The sequence below is a fragment of the Bradysia coprophila genome, chromosome II (genome assembly GCF_014529535.1).
Source record: "Bradysia coprophila strain Holo2 chromosome II, BU_Bcop_v1, whole genome shotgun sequence".
In the NCBI taxonomy this organism is placed as follows: domain Eukaryota; kingdom Metazoa; phylum Arthropoda; class Insecta; order Diptera; family Sciaridae; genus Bradysia; species Bradysia coprophila.
The window spans coordinates 443556-456955 of NC_050735.1; the positions used below are offsets into that span (position 1 = coordinate 443556).

At 35.2% G+C, this 13400-nt stretch overlaps 1 protein-coding gene across 1 annotated transcript; it reads right to left on the reverse strand.

Annotated features, from left to right (window-relative positions):
* Positions 1-11745: 11745 nt before the first annotated feature.
* On the reverse strand, positions 11746-12628 carry LOC119085786 (ras-like protein 1). Its single transcript, XM_037196312.1, has 2 exons — positions 12439-12628; positions 11746-12383 (listed from the first exon to the last, which is right to left on the reverse strand). The coding sequence occupies exon 2, from the start codon at positions 12380-12382 to the stop codon at positions 11798-11800; it is 585 nt and encodes a 194-aa protein (XP_037052207.1). The 5' UTR covers position 12383; positions 12439-12628; the 3' UTR covers positions 11746-11797.
* Positions 12629-13400: the final 772 nt, after the last annotated feature.

Below are 13400 nucleotides of genomic sequence, written 5' to 3' on the forward strand. Positions count from 1 at the left end.
GTGTAGTGGGAGAGCCATTAAGAAAAAGAAAAACTCCATTTTCAAATTACGACCTATAACAAACAGTTGGTCACTTAACATAATTGCGGTCATTAAGTGGGCTGTCACATCTTTCCAATGGCTTTGGTGTTTTGTTCTATAAAATGAAACAAACATTATCATAATGTTAATGAGACTTTCCGAAATAGTTTTTCCTGCCAAATTTTGGGCCAAGATGTTATTCGTGTTTTGAGAATGTTTTTCTGCTTCCCCTCATACACAACTTCTGATTTTGTTCTGTGACGAAAGTTTCTCATTATTTTATTGGCAAAATATTAAGTTTATAAGGTCGATTTCGTACAATGAATGCTATAAGTACAACATGAAATTAATGAAAAGGAATAGACGAGCGTTTCTTGTAAGAATTGAATGTTTTGCTAAACTACTTCCCTTCTTGTTGTTTTAGTTTGTTGTATAGTTTTTGCAACAAACTTCGCCTATGCGAAGGAACCGAGAAAAACATGCTGTTTTTTTGAACTTGTTGTGGATGTTATGGAACCATCAGTCGATATAAATTCTGCCATTATCCATGGAAATGCGCAAATTTGATTCTCTGAATCATTCAATTCATTATGCTCATCGCTACACAGACAGAAATATGGACCTAGTTCGTAATTTTGTTAGTATCAACGTTACGCGACTGAATCATTTTTGGAATTATAATTAAATTCTTTCATTTAACTCCACATTACTATACTGCCGTAATTTCCATAAGAAACACTTGACGGTACATTTTCACTTATTTTTTAGAAATTTTAAGTTTCATAAGAAACTACTTGATCAAAATGGCCAATGAATAATTTGCAAAAGAAACGTTTCTTGCAAATATTTTTCATTGTTATCTTAAGCTTAATCGTAAGGACATTTGTATAAGGATTCATTTCCTTCTTCTTCCTTGATTAATAAAAATGAATTGAAAATTGAATTGAATAAGAAACATTTTGGCAGTGCCGCTTTTAGCTTTTGGGCACCATCGGGCAATTGGAAAAATAGGCGCCAATTTAGTAAAGCTAATTTTTTTTAAAGGAACTCGGGCGCCATTTACTTCTGCTCCACTTCGGGCGCCATGGGCATTTGCCCATTTGGCCAATATGGAAAAGACGGCACTGGAGAAATTTTCACATAAAAGTAGTTGCTTTTAATGCGAATTATTAGTTGTCATTTTTCGACAAGTAGCTTTTATGCGTTTTCGATCAGAGCAAAATGGTCGCTTGTTTCTTATGCATTTTTTCTCGATTTTTTAAAAGAAACAAATCGCCGAAAAATGACCACAAATAATTCGCATAACAAACACTTGTTTCTTATGCAAATTACGGCAGTTAGGCACTAGAGGGATTACATTTAAATTTTTCGAGACAATATATCAAAAGTAAAAAAATGTTCAGATGTGGTGACATCTGTTATTATTAACTAACTTAGACCGTTCTACCAAACTTTGACAGGAGAAGATGCTATAACATAAAAATTGTACATAGTTTGATAATGATTCTCACGATTCTTGGGAATGAAATCAATTCCTTGGATTGTGATGTGCAACGAACTATGTACGATCTGTGAAGCTATAGCATCTTCCCATTTTTAATGAACCCGGTGCCAGAGCCTATTATTTGGGAAATTTGTGAAAATCAGTTTCGCAACTTTCCCGAAAATTTCACAAAAAAAATCAGAAATCATAGGCACTCCAGACGATGATCCTGCAACAATTAATCCTTAATCTGGACGTAGAGTCTAAGGTATGCAATAAAAATCAAAAAATACATCTGTGAACATCAGATAACACGTGTAACTGTGGCAGCTTTTGTGGGTTACCTGAAGACAAAGTTACCTGCAACAGGTAAGATTTTCAACTCTTTTTTGTCAGTGTCATTACACCGAAAATTGTAAGGGTACTAGAATTATTTTATTAACTTAAACTTGTCCGATTTTTTTCCGGCAAAAATTATAATAAAAAATGTGGATTTTCAAAAATTGGTGGTTTATTGTCAAAATCTGTGAACTGTGACTTTTGCACGCTATTGATCAATTATTGACCATGGCCCTTTAGAATTCCTATGGTTAGCCAAAAAAGGCGGTACATAAATTTTTTTTTTTGATACCAACATTGAAAAATGATACTTTCGCCCCGCATATGAGGGGCGAAAGTAAAAAAATGCATCCCACGGGGAGAAAGTACTTAACGAAGAGCGAACGCAACTGAACGAACAGCGAAAGCGACTGACGTCACAGAAAATGAGAGAAATGAGTCGAGTTGTCAACAAAATCCGCTCATATTATGCAGAATACTTTGATCAAAATTGTAAAACACTGTGCGCCAGTGTTCTTATTGAAATTAGCATACAAAGTTGATACTTTTTGTTACTGAATGATTTGTTAGTTATATCTTAATTTTTGTGTGTGTTATTGTTGTGATGGCTAAATTATTAAATTTTTCATATACCAGGGGGCTGCCGCCCCCTGGACCCCTTGCATTTTCTGGCTAAATGCCTTTTTATTTCAACATTTTGTTGCGATGTTTGCGATACGTATCAATTTTCAATGTTGGTATCAAAAAAAAATAGTATGAACGACTCGGGCCAAAAGTAAAAAAATTCAACCTGTGCGATTAGAGCCCTTGCCTTCGGCGCGGGCTCCAACTCTCGCACACGGTTGAATTTTTTTACTTTCGCCCCTTGTCATTCAATGTACTATTCACACAAAGAACCACCCTTATATCCACAATCAACTAGACTAAACACAGAATTCTTAAAATTATTTGTGCAATCCAAGCAGGCTGCAGGGCCTATTTTTAGAAAATTATTTCCTGGAAATACTTTTAAAAAAATGTAAGTTCAAGAAGTGACCATTTGGAAGTTCTCAAAACTTTCTAATCTGAATGAGTCCTGAAAATCTAAAGGGCCCACTTTTGATTATTTTTTTCTTGAAGCATGTTCGCACATTGAAAACGGTGCTTTATCAATTTAATTTCAAAAAAATGCTGTTTTCCTATTTTAATCCTCGAAGGAATTATATTTCTTAAATTTCTAGTTGGCGTTAAAAATACAATCCCCAAGGGATTACTATTCGGAAGTAATCCCCTTGGACATTAAAATTTTAATCCCACTTTTCCGTCTGTGTAGCATTGAATTCACTGAACAATGCGAGCTTCGTTCGAACTGATACGCAAATCCTTTAGGCACAAAAAAAAGTGCTTCAACCTCTCCAAGAGTGATAGTTTGCTAGCAGGAAAAAATATCCAACTCGACCCAATTCATAATAACACACAAACCCATTTATAAGATAGCGAATAATCGAGTAAATTACGAATGAATGAATTTATGCTGCTGTAAAGCTGAAGAAATTTTCGTCTTTTGTTTATTGTTTTCGTATACGTTGGTTACCGTTGGTTATTGAGTAGGTAAAAAGTTTTGTGATTTATGATAGTCGAGTATACTCTGAATTTAACACAGATATAAATTCAACAGAACACTGATTGAAATTCAAAATTATGGCCAAGTATAGCTGAACCGAACTGAAAGAGCTACCCTCCTGGAGTGTTTTACCGCAAAATTTCTATAAATCTATTTTGCTTTCATAAACAACATTTTTGCATTCTCTTTTTTTTCCACGTCTCATCCCTGTAAACATTCCCTGCGTAATTGAAAAATAAAAAAAAAGAACTCGGGTGGTGTAAAGGAAAAAGTCGGAATATCATAAACGTTTTAGAAAATTAAAACCAAACAGCATTTAATATGATTTGAGATAACCATTTCTTTAGGCAGGGTGTATGATGTACCTAATACTTGTGATGTTGTAAACGATTTATTTATTAATTTATTCAGAAATAAAAAAAAATTGAATGAGGGAAGATGAATGGAGAATGTTTCTTTAAGATAGATAAGTGCTTGTGTATATGTTTGAGTGAATAAATAAAGTCGTGGGAAGCGCAATTTTTCTTTCTTTCTAAGGAAAGCTGAAGCATCAAACCGCTCTCAACCGGTCGAGATAAAAAAACATCCCATTGTGGAAGTTTTTGTATGAACCAACGCACTTCTGGTATTATAAAGTAGACTGATGATTCGAAGAATATTCTTCAGATTGAGTTGTTTTAAGTGGAAATACTAGTTTTCAGCAAACGTTTCGATGTTTATATTTAATATCATCTTCAGTGCAAACATAGCATCTGCAACCAAGCAGTAGAACAGATTTTTCAAGAGGGGCCTTTAGATTGGCTAAATATCCATTAAAAATTCTGTTCTTGTACTTGGTTCAGTGCTGTGGCGCATACCTTGAATACATAAGAAAGAAATCAAAAATTAAATTGGAAATTGAGCAAACCGAACTAACTTCGGATTCACTAATTCGCACTCTTTGAGAGTATTGGTAAAGCTAATTTTACGAAACTAATTAGAAAACTAATTTAAAAACTTTCAAAAACCTAGCTAAAACGATAAATTAATAAATAAATAGTTAAAATTGAGCATTTCATGCATTCGTCAGGTACAAGTTTCTACCTAGATTAACGACAATAATTGACACAGACACTTACACGGTGTGCCTGAACCAAATTTAAACAAAAAATTTTCGCACCTCTGATTTTTCTACTTATTTCTCTTTTTTGGGTCATAACAAACAACTTTTGTTCGAGGGATAGGTTGGCGCAGCGGGCGCTGTTCGAAAAAATTCCGAAAACGTCATTTGAAGTCCATTACTTGGCCGTTTCCAGCACTTTTAATAACTGTTGTGGGCTAAACGACTTATTATATAAACTTTGGTAAGTACCGTCGGTACCGTCTACATTTTTTGAAGATTCGAGTGACATTTTTTGTCATACATTTTTCTAGCCATTCCGAATATATTAAAACATTTTGTGATGTTATCTAATCGTCTTTGTGTCCAATATTGCAACACTAAAGAAAAAATGTAGCTAAGTTAAAGGATCTCCGTGAAACCGAAACCTCCAAAGCCGACACTTTCGTAACGAAAAATATAAAATTTAAATGGAGAATCGCTTTTATATACCTCAAAGACATCGAAAAGATACTAACATTAGGAAACTGTTGTCATATTGAACTCTGATTGGTCCTACAATGCTGTTACGTACGGCTACTCCGAAATTTTGGAGCGCTGCTCACATATATCGAAGAATCCCATCATAATTGTCACTTTTAGTGGCACGTTAAGTTCTTGTAACTATTAGACAGCATTCTTGATCACTTTCAATGATCAGATGACTTACCAAAGTTTATATAATAAGTCATTTAGCCCACAACAGTTATTAAAAGTGCTGGAAACGGCCAAATAATGGACTTCAGATGACGTTTTCGGAATTTTTTCGAAAAGCGCCCGCTGCGCCAACCTACCCCTCGAACAAAAGTTGTTTGACCCAAAAAAGGGAAATAAGAAGAAAAATCAGAGGTGCAAAAATTTTTGTTTAAATTTGGTTCAGGCACACCGTGACTTGGAATCGATCAATAGGTAATTTCATCATTTTTATCAAGGTTCTGAAAGAACCAGGTTAAGACAACTCTGAGTTGATCACGAAGGCGGTGACACACAAATTGAGTTCAGCAGCTACGAAGTTTATAAGAAAAAGGCAACGTAACAAAAACAAAATTCCGAATTTTTCTAAAAAACATTTTCTTCAAGTTTGTTTCACACACAATCTGTACTGAGTGCGTTTATCGATTTCGGTGCACCCCGCCTTCTTTCAGAACCTTGATTTTTATCACAGTATGAGCGGGTGGCGAGAATGGTAAATAGACTAAATTTAAATTTACCGGGCATTAGTAGAGCCGCACTACTATTTACTATTGGACTATTTTCGTTCTTCTATTGGACTGAATGCCTTTGTAAATGTTCAATGTATTCGTGTATTCACCATGTAAATTGTTAGTGTCCTTTCGGAAATGATTAACTTTATCTCCCGAAATTCTTATGTAAGAAGATTCGATGAACTCTTGCTCTCTATCAAATATCAACACATTTGATGTTCCTTATTCTCTTCCTTTTCAACTTCGATGGCATGTCGTAAGTGCAATCACTTTCCTCCTGGTTTGTGTCGATTGTCGTGTCTTTGTGATGCTCGTCTGCCTGATTCCCAGTTCGCGGTAAGTTTGACCCACATACCTGGGTTTACTACAGGTTTTGTCCGTGCATATTAGACCGTATCAATTTTTGCTTTCATGTTCGAGAAAACATTCTTAAGCTTTCTTGTTGCGTTCTTTTGATTGTTTCTGACAATAAAGCAGACTGAAATGTCAGAAAATAAGGTAAAATGCGAACGATTCACTATTTCACTGAAAGGTGTCGCGCCAACAAATATAATGACATCGTATAGCACATGACCTCAGGACTCCGAGATAGAGAAATAGAGATTGAGAAAATAGAATTGATGCTGCCATCCCTCTCCATGATTTTTGTCTGAAAAAAGAGGTTACCTGCTGCAGGTAACTTTCTGAAAAATTTTTTTGTCAGAGTGACGATTTCAAAGTTATCTCAAGTAAATGGAAGAAAAACGTACGCTACAAACTGCTGCATGTTTAGTACTAGTATATCATGCCCGCACGAGCCAATTGAGACTTCGGCTCTGATATTGCAACAAAAATAAATTTTACTTGGATCTCTTGTTTTGTAGACTTCAAATTGTAGTTCGTGTGTAATCAACGCACTTCAAGCAAAAGTGCAATTTATGACAGCTGCCAAATAGAGTACTTTTTGTATGAAATTTTATCCCCACTCTTTTTACAGTGTAAAATTTTGTGTGGAGCACTGTCAAGTTTCAGTACTCTATTTAGAGTACCACTTTTGCTTGAAGTGCATTGTTGTAATACAATTAACTAAATCTGGTTAGAAATTGTTTTGTGACTTTCAAGTATAACGTTCCAGCTATTACACTTTCCGATTTGCATATGGAATGAAAGAGTATTTGTCGGATGGGAAACTTCTGTTGGCCTGTAGAGTGCGCCAAAAATATTGTCAGTTCTTTATAAGGCAAGTACATAGAGCAAAAGAGAATAGGCAATCCAATGAAACAATGCCATTTGCCTTACACTGTGCGCTCTACTACCTGGTGAAAGAGCGCGAAATAACTTCACTGTGGTAAATATCCATTTAATTGGAAAAATAGGAGGACTTTAGTATTTTTTCGGGAAAATACCAGAAATGTATGTAATCAAATTATACAAAAATCTATTACGTTTAAGCTTAACTTTCCAAACAGCTATACCCGTGGCTATACCCTATTAGGAAGTGTGGTTTTAATTTACCTCGGTTGGAAAAAAAATTGTTTGGGTAAAATCCTTAAATTTATTTTCCTCGATTCATTCAAATGTCGGCAAATCGTTTCCAGAAAATATTTTGCATCCAAAAAACATCCACATCACACAGTTGTGCATTCAATGGCAAATTTGAGAGATATTCAGAATTTGTTAATAAACCGCAATGTATCATGCATGCATGCACTGAAACGAATATGGCTCATAACATAAATTGATTTAGCTGCCATATCAAAGTGTATGAAATGTTATTTGCCAACTATGTAAATACCGAAACGGCGCATACAGTCAGTCATAATATTTTCCCGAACCAATTAATTTAGAATTTCTCTTCATACAAACACATGGTGTGAATGCTAGCCGCATGAATGCTGTTCAGTACAAGTTCTACATTTTTTTTTTACAAAGTTGAGCTTCGCGACGAAAATACATAAAAACCTGAAGCCTCTAAAATTAATTCGCCCATACACAAAAAAGGAAAAGTTCGGAGGTTTCATAATTTTCTTTTTGGCTGAAAAAAAGTGGCATAAAAAATCTGAAGCACATACAAGACAATTTTCAGAACAGCTCTCCAAAGAGTTATTCATTAAATATTCGTATCGTCCCGTTCCACATTATACACAGTACCTTCTTGGCTCGGTGGAATATATTTATTTATAACCGCAAACTAAGGATCTTTTACAAAACATTTTTTTTCTGTTTCACATTTCTATATTTTGGTTGTTTTTTTCTTCATCGTAACAAGTAGATATAATAGTACACCCTTGTTCGAAGGGAAAACAAGGAACGATATGAATTCTTAACAAAATATATAAGATGAAGGATGAAATATCTGTTTTATGTTATGTAGAGTTAGGTTGTTTTAACATAAAAATGTTGTTATAATAAATTATTCGCGTATTATCTTTTTTGTTATCCCTTTTTATTAAAATTTATTAAAGATTACATTGCCATGGCAATGGTTGAAATCAATGTTATAACGAGAATCGCAGATGAATTACATTTTTACTTTTTACGTTTCGAGAGTGAAGTACCATCATACACAAATGTTGATAATATCTGTTTATTTGAATATTTTTGTCTCGTTGCGTTCTCTATTTACGTTTATTTTTGCTTGTTTATGAGTCGTTAAAAATACGAATAAAAAAAAACTGAAGAGGAGTAACGTAAAGCTCAAAGCACACGAGACATCGAAAACATGTTTCAATCAAAATTTCCTTTGTTATAGTTTCGTTAAGCATCAAAGAACAAAGAAAACTTTGGTCGAAAGCTTGAGAGTTTAACTGCTGTTTTAGATAACAGTGTAAATTTATCGAAAAATTGGTTTTGTTTTCAGTTCTTTTCGCATTGTCCTACACGGAAAACTCATATATGCACCCCAGACGAAGAAATCGGGAACAGCTTCACGATTATAGAACATTAGTTGTGTGCTGCATATTGATCTGAGGATCATACAATGCCCGCCTAATGAATATTGTTGTTGTGTGCTGGATATTATTTTTCAGCGTGCAGGTCCTAGCTGTATGCCTGTTTTATAATATAAAATGACGCCATTTTTTTCAATTCAATAAACAATCTAATTTATCGTTTAATAGAAGAAATTGATTTAATTAACTTTATCAATTTTATTTGCGTTAGCAAAACAAAAAAACTTTTTCAAAATTTTTATTTTTTTTTTATTTTCAATTTTATTATTATTATTTGTTATTAGCCGTAGATTTATATTTAAATTCATCATATTAAATTGCTAACAGAATTTTTTTTTGCTTACGTTTTTTCCGGTCACCTACCCAAGTACGGACCGCGACCATCGATGCTTAACCTCAGTTTCTGACTGCCAACGACTTTACCACTGCTGCTATACTGCTTGCATATAGTGGCAGTCTTATTTCGAACCGTTGTTACTTTGCTTTATGCAGCACACAGGCATATTTATACCTGCATGCTGAATATTGACTAAATGAATAAAGTTGTCCGTATTTAGAATGGGTTATGCAAGACCATTTAATTGAATTTATTTTCTATGAAATGTAGTACTTCTCCCCACTAAGCAATGTCATCGGATATTATTATTTTAATTCTGAGCCTGGTTCTGAATTAGAGATTTTTTCAATCGTTCTACAAAAAAACTGTTCACATTAATAGTGAGCATCTATTACGCGAATTAATAAATTAAGATTACACCTAGTTTGTGTATATTACGTAGGTGGAAGCACGGGGTTTCAGGGAGTTTCGAACATTTAGTTTTTTCATGTTGCAGATATTGCAGTGTCAAATTCTGTCCAAGATGTGACATATTTGCAAGGTATTGGCCTTTTTCACAAAGTATAATCAGCTTAACCTTCGTAAAAAGAATCTTGAATCTGACAAGAGCACGTGTGCCAACGTGTAAAAAACAGATGTTCAAAAACCCCTGCTGAACCGTGGCGATCCTCTTGTCAAACGGACAGTACATAAACAAATTCCATCATTTATTGCTGAATACCACCAACTATTTCTGTCAACATTTCAAAAGCCTTTAACACCGAAAATGGATTTAAAAGTTCGTTCGTCAAAATTTCTATTGAAATAGATAAATGTAACATTATCATTGCATATTAATTCGGTAAAAATAGAAATAACTTTAAATGAAGGAATAAAATTAGATTTGATAATCATCTTTATGCGTATGTTCTTGAGATCTTCCTTTTATTTCATTAAAACAATAAACTTATTGTTGCATAGTCCATTCTAAATACAGACGACTTTATTCATTTAGTCAATATTCAGCATGCAGGTATAGTTCGATAGTACCATTTAGTCAATATTCGGCTTGCAGGTAAAGTTAAGTAATACATCCCACAACTAATTTGAAGATATAATTCAGCACACAGCAAATATATACCTGGGAACCTCACAATATTCCTACGAGCTGAATAATATTGTTGCCGGAACTATATTTTGAAAATATTCATATTACATGTTTATTGTAATACAACACACGGGAACATTATTCAGTCTGCAGCAAATATATGCAGCACACAACAAATGTCGAATTTGCCGAATTTTCCGTGTATAGTGCCAAACTATGAAGTTTGGATGCATCTATGATGAAATATGTACACCTAAACATTTTAACTTCGTAAACATCGTAGACGCATCCAAACCACATAAGACTCTATTTGGCCCAAAAGCACATTAAATTACCTTTCAAATGATACCCCACACGACCATGTACGTTTTGTGTACCTCGAGAAATTTCAGTAAGAACAGTGTAAGTCTTCGGTTGAAAACTTTGACTGCACATATTTCAGTGTCGATGAATTTTAAACTCAAAAAGTCCCTATTCGGCTCAATAGTACGTGTGGTTACCTTTCTAATGACACCCCGCACGACCCTGTACGGCTCGTGTAACTGGAGAAATTTTTGTAAGAAAAATGTAAGTTTTCGGTTTTTAGTCATTCACCAGCCACACAAACTTCGAAGAATTTTTTGAAAGTGGTTTTGGCTTCTAGGATCGAATACCTTTCTAGGCACATATTTAAAAGTCCACTGGAAAATGCGTCCGATTTCGGTAGGCTGTTTTTCAAAAGAATAACAGTGGAGTCAGAAGTTCGGAGAGCCGACCTGTGGAGACTTTACGACCATTACAGAGTGCATGGGAAAATTTTGAAATAACCCGAAAATTGGAACCAATACATTCATTGCCGAATGAAAAAATTGACAAGGCGCGTTTGTTGGAAAATTCATCTGAAGAATCAGGTGCTTGAAGTTTTACCATCTCCGAAGCTTTAAACAACGATGAATGTGTACGTGGAACAAAAGTAGACAAATACGCTAGACATGGTTTATCTTTCTCCAAAGCTTCGGGAACACTACCACGACATCGAGACTTCAATAACTTACTGTAACGAGGATTGAAATCAGCAGAATCCTTGTTTACTCGAACCACCAGGATGTTCCAGACCCGACGGGACGAAACCTGATGGCTTTAGTCTTACATACAGTCGGCGAATCATTTCGTTTCAGCTGTTTCACTCATACAAACAAAACAGCATTTGCATATACGGTTGTACCGCGTCCACACGAGTGTGTGTAACTATTTCATCCGTAAAGCACTTTTATATCAGTTAATCAGCTGGATCAAAATGAGCCACCTACTTCAAAGTCGGCGACTGTATTAGAAAGTATGTAAAACGAATGAATATCTGAATGATCCAACCCGGTCAGAGAGAACTCGGATTGGACAAGGTCAGTATCAGTAGATACTTTCCTTACCACAGCACAGTTTCACTGGTGTTACACATCAAATTATGGTACTCGAAGTTGAAAGAAAAGGATTGGAACTTTAACGGTAAATAGACATTACTGAAGGTTTAGTTTCGTCAAAACAATCACATAACGACAACTTTTCTACAGGCTTCTCCACAATTCATTCACCGATGATTAGATGAAAACTGATAAGACGCTTCACTATGATTATGAAATTGTTTGCCCCATTTATTTTACGCCTAATGTGTTTAATGTTACAAAATAGTACAGCGCTTTCTTGTCGCTACTATCCACTTCCTTTTATCTACCTTTTTCTCCTTGTTGTCCTTCCTGAATTTCCGTATTTCACGCACCAGCGTATAAAATGCATCATCGACGCCCATGCGAGTTAAAGCGGATGCCTCGACAAACGGCAAGCGATGAGCCTTCGCAGCTTCTCTGGCCGCCCTAATGTCCACCTTCCAATCGTTTAAATCGCTCTTATTGCCCACAAGCACCATCGGAACTCTGTCACTGTCCTTAACGCGTTTAATTTGCTCTCTGTACGTTCCCCAGTCCTCATAACTCTTGGCATCATTGATGGCGAATACGATCAAGAAACCTTCGCCGGTACGCATATAATGCTCTTTCATCACCGAATATTCCTCCTGTCCAGCTGTGTCCAGAACATCCAGGTGACACACTTCACCATCAACAATAACTTGTTTTTTGTATGAATCTTCGATTGTTGGATCGTAAATCGGTTCGAAGTAATTTTTTATCAATTGGATCGTTAGGGCTGATTTACCGACACCACCGCAACCGACTATGACCAGTTTGTAGGAAGTTTGACCTTGCATTCTGTTGAAAACAAAACAAATTCATTTTAAAATTGGATTTCATACGAACAGCTTACCTATTCACTGAGAGTGGTGCGTATAATACAAGACTGTTTTTAGACTGCGAAATCGTTGCTATTTTCAATTTTTTTAAAAGATAAAAGTATTGATACTACTTGTTAATCTGATTACAACCAATAATGGCACATCAGTTATCAAGTTCTCTTTTGAACAAACTGACAATCTCTCTGACAACAAACATTGCATAACAACTGTTTGAATATGTGTGCGATGCTTAGTCGGTTGGCCTATAGAGGCGCCACATTTTCTTATAGTACTTCATTCTCACTGTACTACATGTGAACCAACTTCACTGCTGTGACATTTCATAGGAATGAATCAATGTGAAGTTGTTTCACAAAAAAATAGTCCAGTAAGAATGAAGTGCTATAAAAAAATGTGGCGCCTCTACAGGCCAACCGACACTAGGCGAATAGGAAAATGATGTTTTTTTATTCTATTACATTTCCAGACTAGAAATTCTAGTATATTTCGTCAGAAAATTGCTAATCATTGTCACTGCTATGACACTTCATTTACAAGAGCAAAGTTAAAGGGAAAAGCCAACGCACTGCTCCTAGCATGAACACTACTTTGACAAATGTCCAATTTGGAGGCTTTTGTGATGAGAGCTACCGCTTAAGATTGATTGTATTGTGTGTTTTAACTCATACAACGAAAACAAGTCATCTATCTTTACGAAAGAAACGCAGTGCCTACTGTGACTTCATCAGCCTCCAAATATTTCTTATGTTCATGCTAGGAGCAGTGCGTTGGAAAAGCTTTTCGGAAACTGAAGCTCAAAATTATTGACGTTTTGTGTAATTCTATATATTACATTTCTATCACATAAAGAACATTAGGTCAGCCCTCTATTGTTTTGTCACCTAACTTCACCAGAAAATACAGCACAAAGGATGAAGTATACTGAAAAAAGTGTGGCGTCTCTGCACGCCAACCGAGGTAATTCAAGGAAAAA

Bases quoted from the DNA above. Each gene is read 5' to 3' on its own strand.
- LOC119085786 (XM_037196312.1), bottom strand. From the start codon at position 12,382: ATGCAAGGTCAAACTTCCTACAAACTGGTCATAGTCGGTTGCGGTGGT.